The following is a 12570-nucleotide window of genomic DNA, read 5'->3' as shown; positions in this document are numbered from 1 at the left end:
TGACATTTCGCCGGGGATGGAGATCTTGCAAAAGTGTTGAAAATGAAAATGTAAGTATGTAACATGTCAATCAATTTTTAGACTTTAAAAATTGACCGATGGCCATGGTGTAGCACAGGCTAGGGCTGCAGTTCATGATGAGTATCACAATATTGCATATCACAACAACATCCTCTTGATGTAATTTGGTGGCAACTTCACTGAGCACCATGGTATCAATGGACCTTTGCATAATATGAGATATCTCACGCTGGAAAAATCAATCATTCAATGACCGATCATGAGTGGTATTCAGGTCGAAACAGAGAGTAGAACATTGTGCATGCTTAGGCCTACTCAAATTTTTCAAAATCTTTCTCAACTGTACATGTATACATCATTACATGATTAACAGAACAAACTGCATACAAAGCATTTCAGTACATTCAACGACGCTTTATTAAAAAAATTTAGAACTGAAGTATTCTACATGTTACACAATCAAAATTCATATGGTCGTGGTATTAAAACAGGCGATCAACAAACCTTGCCTACCTCACGGGCCTACCTTACAAGTTGCATTACAATTACCGCATTACCAGTACAGCTGTATACTGGCAGTGTAGAGGCACTGCCATCGTCAAGTTATCGATGCCAACCTATGTCTCAACCCGATGTAATTCTCGACCGGAACACTTTCTATGCATATCAGAATTGATGTCACATTGTTTCCACGTTGTACAGATGACGAAAATGTGCTTGAAAAATAGCATTTGTTGAAGTACGAATGGTGAGCAGACTGGCTTCTCTCCCCGATATGCATTGATATGCTGAACCGTTGAAAACATGGCGCCTTCTGATTGCGCATGCGCATAAGGTCAACTCTCACAGTTGACTCGGAAATCGGAGCCTATAGTTACAAGGTCATTTGCTCTAAAAGAGCAAGAGGTGGAGGCTGAAAGGTGGTGGGGAGATCAGTCAATGCGCGAACTCTCCATGAAAATGCAAGAAAATATGTCGCTCAGGTGAAAAAATTACTTAAAGCAGTACTGGTAATTTTTAAAGCTGACTTGTGTGATGCATGTGTACTGAAATGCCATTGCCAAAATAACACTGTAACGTATTATGTAGTCCTATCTGTTACGTGGCAATGATAATAATGTCAATACAATTATTTGTAAGTTGACTGAGAGATAGGGCCGTGGCTGCTGATTTTCACACGATTCAGAAGTGACTCAATGATACTCAGAAAGTTTTATACGAGGATAGTTTTAATTTTATTTTTTACAATTAAAAGCAGCTGGGATATCAAACAGGTTCGTTTGATTGTTTGCTGGATATGAAGCCGAGGAAATAAAGTTATCAGACAAATAGCTCACTTGCATATTTATGAAGTTCTGTAATTAGTCACATAACTCCAAGAAAAAAACTTACGAATTAGATCAGGGTCCGGCCCGTGGTTAGATGCAACTGTATTGACCCATCTGAAGAAAGTAACAATGAAAACATTGATTTTTTTATTTTTATTGTGATTCACTTTAAAGTCACTTTTTCAAAAATTAATTACTGGATAATCTTTACATTTTTAACTTTACCACAAAATTGTAGTTTGATTCCTGTGATATTTTGCATTTGTGTTCCTCGAGTTAAACAGGAGTGCCTTAATTAGGATGAAAAAAAAATTAATTCACTAATTTCTTCTCTCTATTGTTGTACAGTATATATTCAAATGTAAGGTAAAATGTCTTGTCTTTTACTGATGCCTTCTCGCATGGATCCTGCAGTTTGCCAATCATAGAATTTGAAGGGATTGGATTGTTGGACATAGTATACAGCAAGAAACAGTACATTAGATTAAATGTAGACAAGATGGTGATTTTTGAAGTAGAAGTAGATGAGTCTTTGTTTGCCTAAGTGAATTTGTAGATGAAACCCCCTTAGATTGGACGGTAGATCAGTGTAGATCAAGCGTAGACGAAGTTAGTGTGAAATGTAGACATAGTCATGTCTGGTGTGGACAATATCTGTAGACAAAGCTTCATGTAGACAAACTGCTGTGGCTGTTCATCTACAAAACCCTGATGTAGATCTACATAAAGTCTACTGCAGATGGTCCGTAGATCTACTCTCATCTACTGTGGACATAGGTTTTCCGTAAGGGTTGTTGTTGTCAGTGCCTGCTGACTTTGCTGCAGATAGTATCTCATATTCTTTATGAAACACACTTTTCTGTACTGAGCGTAGGATGATGGTTTCTGCTTGTGCCATCATCTCAATTTTCAGTTCTTCTTTGGACTTCTCTTCTTCTTTTTTGTCTGTCTTTTCTGGTGATTTTCTTTGTCTGATTTTGCCTATTAGGTTGGCAATACTTCTCTTCAAGGATCTCCATGATGAGAATCGTTGAAATCGGTGAGCACCTAAGTCGTCTTGTTCTACTTCCTTCGTTGATGTGTTGAGGACAGCAAGTTGTTTGCGGACCTCAGGGTCTTCATCACTTACTGTGTATTTGTGTTCTGTTTCTTCATGGTTGTCTTGCTCGTCTCGCTGCCACAGGAATGCTGGTCCTGATAGCCAGATAGTTGAGTTGAGTTTTGGGGCTGGTACACTGCGTGATGCGATGTCAGCTGGTGATGAGATGTTGTGTATCTTTTCTACTCTGTTCGCTAGGTATACGTGGAAACGTTTCGAACTGTTGTTTATATAACCAAGGACAATTTTGCTGTCCGTGTGATATATGAAGTTGTCGATGTTCAGGCCGATTTCTGATGTGATCTTCTGTGCGAGTTTTGTTGCTAAGACGGCTGCACACAGTTCTAGGCGAGGTATGGAGACTGCATGAGTCGGGTTTACCTTTGCTTTGCCAAGTATGAATGATACGTTGACGTTGTCTTCATGGTTGGTCAACCGCAAGTACGCTACGGCACCTATGGCTTCATTGCTGGCGTCAGAGAAAATGTGACACTCTGTTTTCTTTATGGGTCCGAAGGTGGGTGGAGTGTAGCATCGCTGTAGCTGTATCTTTGTGATGTAGTTGAGGTTGTTGCACCAGCGGGTCCATCTGGGCAAGTATTTCTCAGGTAGTGTTTCATCCCATCCAAGGTTTGATGAGTTGCGTCCTTTAGTTTCTGTCATGAGGCCTCGTAGTATTAGTTTTCCTTCTATGGAAACTGGTGCGAGTATACCGAGTGGATCGTATATTGAGTTGACGATCGCCAGTACTCCCCGCCGTGAGAATGGCTTCTTCTTCAAGTCTACTTCGAATGTGAATGCGTCCGCCTCTAGAGACCACTTGACCCCTAATGATCTCTGTGTCGGTAAGGTGTCTTGGTTGAAATCCAAACTCTGTAGATCTTTGGCTCGTACTTCGTTTGGAAGTGCTGTCATGACTTCTTCATCATTTGAAACGATCTTGTGGAAGTTAACGTTTCTGGTCGCTAGTAAGTCTCTTGTTCTATTGATGAGACTGATAGCTTTCTGTGCATCTGGTGCTGAAGTTAGTCTGTCGTCGACGTAAAAGTTCTTGTCAATGAACTCTTTCACGTCTTCTCCATACGTAGATACGCCGTCTTCAGCGATCTTTCTCAGTCCGAAGGTAGCAATGGCTGGTGAGGAGACATTGCCGAACAGGTGTACGTTCATTCTGTACTGAATTACTGGTTTCTTGGGGTCGTCGTTTTGAACCAAAAGAAGCGCAGATAGTCTTTGTGTTCTTTGTTGACGTGGAAGCTATGAAAAATTGTTCTACGTCGCCCATTACTGCTGTTTGCTCGCGTCGGAATCGTAGCAGGATACCAAGGAGGCTGTTCATTTGTCAGGTCCCTAAAGCAATGCGTCATTCAGGAGACTCCGTTGTACTTTGTACTGGAGTCGAATACTACTCTGATCTGCTGTTTCTTGGATGGTAGACACCGAAGTGTGGTAGGTACCATGCGTTGTCGGCATCTATTTCGTTTTCTGGAACGGACTTGTGTGGTCACGTTCCATTATTTTCTTCATAAACTGAAAGTATTCTTCCATCATTTCTGGTTTACGCTGAAACTGATTCTGTAGATTGTAGAATTGGTTCAGAGCTGATTGTCGGTTGTTCGGTAATTTGTTCGGGTCTTGCATGAAGGGGAGAGGAAGTTCTAGATTTCCTTCCTCATTTACATGGACTTCTCGTTGCATGATGTCCAGGAATTGCTTGTCTTCAATGGAGGGTGCCTTTTGTTCGTCGTAAGGTGTCCGCTTGAAGACGGTGGTGCCGAAGTTGACAGGTTTCGGGCTTATTATGTCTTTGATGTGGATGTGATGATTACATTCGAGTAATTCGTTGTACCCGTTGAGGGTTGCAGTAGTACGGTGTACTGAAGTGCGGATTACGCCTCTTGCTATCTCTAGGCATAGTTTGCCTGAAATTGTCCACCCTAGGTCGGTGCGTTGAGCCCAAGGCGAGTTTACAGGTCCGTTTCTTGTTTCCCTGACTTTCAGTGGTTCTGGGCAGTTTCTGCCGATGAGGAGATGGATTCCGACGTTCTTTTTTGGTTCTGGAATGTGATCGATGATGGTATTCAGATGTTTGAAGGCCTTGCAAATGTCTTGTGTGGGTATTCGTTCTTGTCGCTCGATATGTTGTCATTTTCTAGCAGGACGGGAAGAGAGAATTTTCTTTCCGTCATGTGATTCTATGATGACGCGGTTGCTACGTCATCCCTTTCTGAGTTCTCCCTTGCCGCTGCATGTTGAGAGTTCATATTCACGGTCTGGGCTGTGTATCTTCAGTGCGTCGAAGAGGTGGCTGTCACCCATACAGCCATTGGACTGGTTGTCTAGGACTACGTAAGTTTCTATGTAGTCGGCTGATCGGTCTTGTGTATACACCTTTGCGAGGACTATCTTCCCACACGAACGTCCGGCTGGGCATTTCGTGGGTCTGGTACATTTTCTTGTAGCTTCTTGGTTTCCTTTCCTTTATCTTCTGGTTTGGCTTTTTGGTTTTTGTTTGTATGATGCCACGTTATCTCTCCACTTGTTGAGGACGAATCTTGGTAACTTCTCCATGACCAGCTTGAGTCCCTCTGGTGTATTGAGGGACGACAGGTCAGGAAGTTTTCTCATGTGTGCCTCTGTGTTAGAACACAAGTCTGAGAGTTCGAGTAGCTTTTTGCATCATCTGGTTTAACTTTCGGGAAGGACTTCAGTCTTTCCAGGATTACTGCGGTGATGACTGCAGGGTTGCCGAATCTGTCTTCCAGTTCTATCCAAGCCTCTCTATATGACTCGTCTGGGTCGTCTACATACCGTTGTAGATGGTCTTTGACGATTTTCTGCGGATCTCCCTGCGTGTATTTGTGCAGGAAGTCCAGTTTCTCAGATGTCTGTATGCAGGCCTTTGTTACAGTGGCTTCGAATGATCTTTCCATGACATGTACATGGTTGGGTCGCCTCCAAATGTTATTGGTTGTTGTAGTGGTAAACGTTGACGGGCCATCATTTGGGTTATCTCCGTCAGAGGTTGCATGTTGTTGTTCTGGCTTGTAGGTGTCTGTTGATTTGAAGTAGGTGTGACTGTCTCACCTGATTCTGTTGGTTTCCCTGTCCTGGTTGTATCAGTAGAGGGGATGATTCTAAGCCTTTGTTTTGTGCTTTGGGTACGAACTTGGTAAAGTTCAGTGCTGGTAATGGATCTTGCTCCATTTCTCTTTTCATGGCAATGTAACGTGATACATGGTCGTTTGATGACTGGTCTGGTGTAGTAAGTGTCTGTACTGGTAAGGAATTTTCTTCTGCTACTTGCTGGAGGGTTTCTGCATCGATCCTTGCCTTTTCTGTTTTCATTTCAGCTTCATAACTTTGATTTTTGCTTGATGGTGAGCAATTGTCTTCATATACTCTGCCTCTCTTGCTGCAGAGCGTGCCTTGCCTTGTGCCTTTAATGCGTTTGTTCTGGATGATGTTGATGATCTGGTTCTGTGTGAACTACGTAAGCTGCCTAGTGTAGAACCTCGTTCGGATGGTGATTGAAGATGAGGACGCTGTTTTCAGCTCTCCTTGTCTTTGCATCGTTATTATGTTTTCATTTGCTTGTTCAATGTTTCCTATTGAAGCTTATTTCCGTTAATTCTGCTTGCTCCTTACCTTGTGGAGTCTTGTCTTGTTGATACAGTCTCTGAAGTTTGTTCCAAGTTTGTTCATATTCCTTGGAAAGTGTCTCTGCTGTATCAATTTTGCTTTCTGTTGGGTCCTGCATCCCCCTGAGGTCGATGAGAACTCCCCTTGTTTGGTTCCAAATGCTTGACAGGGCCAGTGTTCAAGGTAGCATAGAGCAGTCCTCCTTCGTTTTTTCTACTGTCCTGTAGAGGGCGCCCTTCAGTTCGGGCAGCAGATCCACCTTTAGCAGTGGCCGTCCCACTGGGAACCGCCCCTTCCTTTGTTTGTTCTGTGGTATTTTCTGCCTTAGTAATATCTCCTTGATCTTCATTTTGAGATTCTGTGTGAGCTGGTTGTTCAGCTCCTTCGACTTTATTTTCATCCATTATAGTTTCTTTGAGTCAGTTGTAGTTGGCTGTATATGTGCATACAGTTGGCCTACCTTGCATAGCCTATATGCCAGTGTCCGCTGTGCACTCGAGCCAGTCTCTTGTCCAATGGTTCACTGGTTTTCAGCAATTTTTCACTTGCGACGATTTTTCACTTGCAACGATTTTTCACGCAGTGTAACATTTTCACGCAGTGTAACACTTAACGCATGTATGATGTGTGTGGCTTTAGTGGCCACTTCTGTTTGTTACGGCATCAAGCAATCAGGAATGTGGCATATGAGGACCCCTTACTTGTTTCAGATATGTCCTATGACTCATTTCGTTCTTTAAAGTGGAAGAAAAGCTTCATTCACCCTGATGGTGGCACCGTACCCCCACATTTAGGACCATGGCATTTAAGGCACTGGCCCCCAGCTTACCAAAATAGTTGAGACACGTTACAGAAAGCCCCCAAGCTTACCGACAAAAAGTTGATTTTTCCCCATGGAACATGGCAAGTGGTTCACAGTCATTTAGGCTAACTGTAGCTTCAGAAGAAGCATAGATCTTTAGGAATATACAAGACTTTTTGGGCAAGTCTGGGGACCCTGCATCTCACACATTACAAGCCACGTATCGAAAATATGAACAATCTTAACTTTGGAGGCTAGTGCTAGGTTCCGCAATTTTTGGGATAAGCTAGTGGGACGTGTCGTGTTCTGGGATTTACAAAGAAAAGAGGTCATACGGGGACTCTCCCAAGTTCCTTGAAGTTTTTGGGTAAGGTAGATGGCCTCCGGTACATGCCAAGGATCAAAATGAAACTGATACGTCATCTCTCTATACTGCTTGTGTTCACTGATCAAAATGCGTGTTGGTTCTGTTAGGGACCGGGGATAATTGAAACATGTGTACGGTAAACAAAACTAAGTACGTGTGTCCTCAACCTCCTACCTCCCCTAAACAAAAGTTCGGAATTGCGAAAATCCAACCAAGCCTCATCCTGTATCTGCGTCCAACAATAGGTGATTACGTCACTATGAAAGCAGGCATACAATCCCACCACCCCAATACCCCTTCTGAAATCAATGTCTCTTCAGTGCCAACTCAACAATGTCGCAACCAAGAGAATGAACGGAAACAATGCGTGTGTTTAAATTATCCATGCACTGTCCCTTAACATATCTGAACAATGCAAGGTTCTTTTTCGATACTCTCAGTGGTCCACTACAGCAATAATTGTTACGTACCTGTGGCAGAGTCCAGTTACTTTTGTATCCGCTAAGTGCGAACCACTCCAAGAAATAACCACCCTCAGTTGCTTTAGTTTAGAGCAGATTTATTCAAGAAGCGTTTAAAACTGGGTAAATAAAGAGATTAAAATACAAGGTCATTCATTGTCTACATCGAAGAGTCTAGGTAAATCAAGTTCAAAGTAAACGGAATAAAAGAACTAAATTCTACTAAAAATATCTAAGCACTGCATTCAAAATGGTCCTCTAAATAATTGGAAAGTCATTAAAGGGAATCAACTTACATCATTGCGCCTACAGTCCTACTTTTGGCTGGAGTGTTAGTGAGATCCACGTGGCATGTCTACTTGCTTTAAGACAGTGGAAGAAAAACGTGTCTGCGTGGGTGTAATTTAATCTTTAACCTTTTAATTGTTTTATCAAGAAGTTTCTTGACCTTTGTGTCAGAGGGCCTTAAGAAAGATAGAGGGCGATCTTCTGAAAATCTAGTAAGGGTCATGAAGGGTCAATTCAACACAGTACCTTGTATTACCAAATGATGCAGTGTCACAGAAAATATTTACTTTATGCTGCACAAAATGAATCATTCTTTCACTTCGATCCCGTGCTATGATCGGTTCATGCAATTGTTTTGAGAATGATAACCTTACATTGGCCAAATCAACATTATCGGACTGCTAGAGTGCGGCAAAGAATGGGAAGTTATCGCGTTTTTGCTTTTTCGTGTTTCAATATTGCTATTGTCGTAGTCCGTGGATCATTATTGATATTTTGCTTGACACAGTACTTTTAGATTAGATGAAACAGACTTACTGTCTAAGAACTAAGCTGAATGCAATTTGAAATTGAGTGCTTTCTATGACAGCGTTCGTTTCCCGTTAGTTAATACGGAGCATTTGGAGTACAGTATCCGATTTCCGTCACTTATATCAAAGCTGCTATAAATTTGTGTAGACAGCGATAAAGAAAATGTGTAACACTGAAACTAACTTCCTAGATTATAACCCATACATTGGCTCTCAGTGTGTTGAAGATCGTGAAAAAAAGTAAATTCACTTTTTGTAATAAAGGGCGTTGCTCAGTTTTACTTCTAGATCTGTTCCCGGCGTTCTTTCCCCAAATTTAAATACGATAATTAACCATATATAACTCATCATTGCCAGAATAATATTTCGGGATTGTGTATAAGTGCCACAACAATTTCTGTTGCAAGAAAATGTCTGTGATTTTTTGTACACCACCATCGACCTCGACGTTTAAGTTCGAAAAAAAACTTGCTCAGCATGATGCCCATAATCATCTAGCCCTACGAAACAAAAAAAGATTCCTACACAATATAATTTTTTCTAAACTTCTAGAAATATTCTCTAGAAGAATAGTTGTCTTCAGTTAAAAAGCAAAGATAATGCGGATTAAAGAAACAAGATGTCAGAATAACCACAAATCATGTAGGGCTGCTCCCATTTTATAAAACATGCCAAACCAAGGCGGCAAAAACGTTGCCGGGTAACTCGTTCTCACCTTTGCTGTAATCCCCAAAACGGCGGTGAAAATGCACCATTTGCCGGATTACAGCCAATGGTGAGAACGAGTTGATCAACACAACGAACCTCCCGGAGAGAAATTTTGTCATGTACACCCTGATAACGTAACAAAAGATGGTCACACTTGACGATGGCTATGTTGTTAACACCTTGTCATGATTGACATGTTTAATGGGATGCACGGCACGCGTCACAGAATGGTGGTATAATGTACGCGTGCCGACAAAAGGGAAAAACGTCACAACGATGAATGAAACTCGTGACTGGATGAAATTCTGTGGCAAGAAAATGCCGCAAAAAACATTAACAACTCAAACCAACTCTCTCCGTATTTTGTCTATCGCAAATCGTCTGCTTCTTGTGCGTTATTTTATGCGTGGCGAATTACTTGGTACATTACCCAGTCGCCTGTTTTCCGATACATGCTGGCCGGCCGTGCTGCAGTGAACATCGTGATACACGCCGGCCGTACAATACGACCGACCATATTAATCGTTATCAGGCAGTTTTAGGCAGTTTTTACACTGCTATCCAATTCAGAAACTACTGATAGCAGGCGATTTCAATATTCGTGTTGACAATAAATCTGAAACCAGCGCTCGTCGTTTGAATGAGATTCTCGATAATGCTGTCTTGACACAACATGTTAAAGTTCCAACACATCAACGTGGCCACATCTTGGATCACGGGCTTCATGGCACAATGAAGCGAATTTAGCAGTACGCCCTCAGCGACCAAATTTGCGTAATACATTCGTTTTATCCCATGAACCCTGACCTCCCGTCGCCCCCCGGCGTCGAGAAGGAAGTTTCCGGAACGCAGACGTCTTTCCTAAAGAAACCCAAAATAAAGTTAGCATAATAATCTCTTCTTTAGTCAGTACGTAAACACGATCCTTGCTTGTGTACATCCGCACAAGCATGCATTTGCCCACGTACGTCTCTGCCGGGGTCGATCGACTACACCCGACCTGAAATGACGTAATTTCAACCACAACTGAACGCACACCGCCGCCGCACGCGACGGACCAGCAGACGATCTCTGGTTACTAGGGCCAAGACGCGTTTGTACACTGTATGTATTAGGATGGGTATGCAACCGCTCATATGAGTTCCCAGGACGTGCGTTACCAAAAAGGGGGGACAGGGGGGACACTTTTTTCCACGGCAGTCACCGTCACCAAAAGGTTAGTAAAACTCCATTTTTTTAATTTAACAAATGTTTTGAACACTGTAAGCTCAAACAAGGAAAAAAAAATTGAAAAAGATGAAAAATTCGATGGCACACTCATTTGCATATACATTTACGTCATCACAAGAGCAAGACTACTAAACATGATTCACCTTTAGTTTTTATTGTCTGTTTATGTACAGTTAGGATATACCTTGTGCATTTTAGGCTTTAAAAAATCATAGTGGAACATTGCAGTTCATGCATAAAGTTCTGCTGATGTAGTCATTTTTAATTATCAAGAAATAAAAATTGTAACTGATCCTGATTTTTTTTGGCAGTGAAATCAAGACTGATTTTTTTCCCTTCCAACATACTTGGAACTCTTAGACTCAAAACTCTTAGAACAAGCTATAGGCAAGCACATATTTTGAGGCTTCTATAAATTTGTAATGCAAACCACTGAACCACTATTGAAGCAAAGTAATAGTTTAAATATTTAGTTTGAAGGAAAACCTAAAGAACAGTTTTAACAATATCCAGTTTAAAGGGACAAAGTTACTCATTTTTTGACATTATTTTAGTTTAGTTTCTCTTGAAACATCATTTATTCCATTCTTTGACTGAAATACCGGTATGCCCAATCACCAGATGATACAAGTAAACTCTCCCCCTGTACATGATTATAACACATGAATTCTTCTTCTATGATACATTTTTTTATTACATACCAAAATTAAATGATGGAAGAAATCATGCATTATGTCAATGTACAGGGTTGAGATGTGACAACCAGTGATTGAGCCCATTTCACTGTTCTGAACAAGAAAAGCAATATTTAAAAATCAACTAAAACTTGGAAATGAGCACTTTGTCTCTTTAATTTCCAGAAAATGTACTGTAAAATTCTATATCAGATAAGGGAGGGAGAAGGGGTGGATCTGAGGAACAGGTTATTTTTTCCTAATGGAAATTTTTAATACAGCTTCCATATCGTGGTGTGAGTGTTTGTGGAGACAAAAAATATTGCTATGACAAATTACATGTATTGACTTTATTTTCATCTCAGATTTCATCAAACATTTGCAGTAGTGTCAGGTAAAATGGTCACAGTATCAGAGGCATACAATGTCTACTGCTGCAGCCATAATCATGACATCACAAAAGATCAGTTTGGCAGGTGCATAATGTCTACCTTCCCAAAAGTGCAAAGGATACAAAGAAGATTTGATGGTTCACGACGGTATCCTGTTTTGTTCATAAAACAATTTTGAGCGAGTCCTTGTCACATGGCATAATGAAAATTTGATGTACATACACAGGACATATTAAGGATGTACAAGCGATAAAACTGATAGTATTGTCATTTCCCTAAATTGTCGATTTTTGGATTCTTTACTGTATTAAATGTGTAATTTTAAAATATGGGGGTCACTGTGCTCTGTTGTGAGAGACAAGACCATGAATTTTTCACCAATGCCTTTTCTATGGGTGAAATCTTCCAATGCCATTTATCTCCACATTAACCATGGTGACCATTTAATATCATTTTATCACTATTATGTGTTTCTTTTGACTTAGCAATGTGCAAATTTTCATGAAAATGGCAATAGGAACTGCTTTTCCAGCGATTCTCAATGTAAACCTATGGGAAAGGATAAATTCCACCCGTATAATGCTTGTACATGCTTAACTGATCTTTTTTTCTGTTTTTGTTGCAAACATACTGAATTAATGGTGTCCAACACAAATAGGAATGACTGAATTCTGAAGCTACCAGTCTATACATTACACTAGGTCACAAGAAGACAATCAGTTTGATTACATTCATAACAATTTTTATCAGGCTATATGCAATTGAAAATTATTTATCAAACAGAGAAAAATCAATTATTCAAACACTCATTTTTGTGAAGCTTCACAGGCAGTAAAATCTCCAGACAATTGCATAGAACGAATATTATGCCACTTGTGTTGACAGGATGAACGACAATGTAAAAATAAACAATTACGACATGAGATGAATATTTCAGGAAATCAAAGAAACAGTTAAGTAAAAACTTGTACATTGTGTTCATTGTCAGTTCCAGAACCAGACATAGAAATCTGACATTCACAGAGGCC

The 12570-nt window shown here is 40.8% G+C and overlaps 1 protein-coding gene across 1 annotated transcript; it reads right to left on the bottom strand.

Annotated features, from left to right (window-relative positions):
- Positions 1–2079: 2079 nt before the first annotated feature.
- Positions 2080–3618, bottom strand: LOC139144387 (uncharacterized). The gene has a single exon (XM_070715089.1). It carries the CDS (start codon positions 3616–3618, stop codon positions 2080–2082), a length of 1539 nt encoding a protein of 512 aa, XP_070571190.1.
- Between the last annotated feature and the right edge of the window lie 8952 nt (positions 3619–12570).

This window comes from Ptychodera flava, chromosome 11 (assembly GCF_041260155.1).
Source record: "Ptychodera flava strain L36383 chromosome 11, AS_Pfla_20210202, whole genome shotgun sequence".
Taxonomy (NCBI): domain Eukaryota; kingdom Metazoa; phylum Hemichordata; class Enteropneusta; family Ptychoderidae; genus Ptychodera; species Ptychodera flava.
The sequence above is the reverse complement of the archived record's forward strand: the minus strand, read 5'-3'. Positions and strand labels throughout refer to the sequence as shown.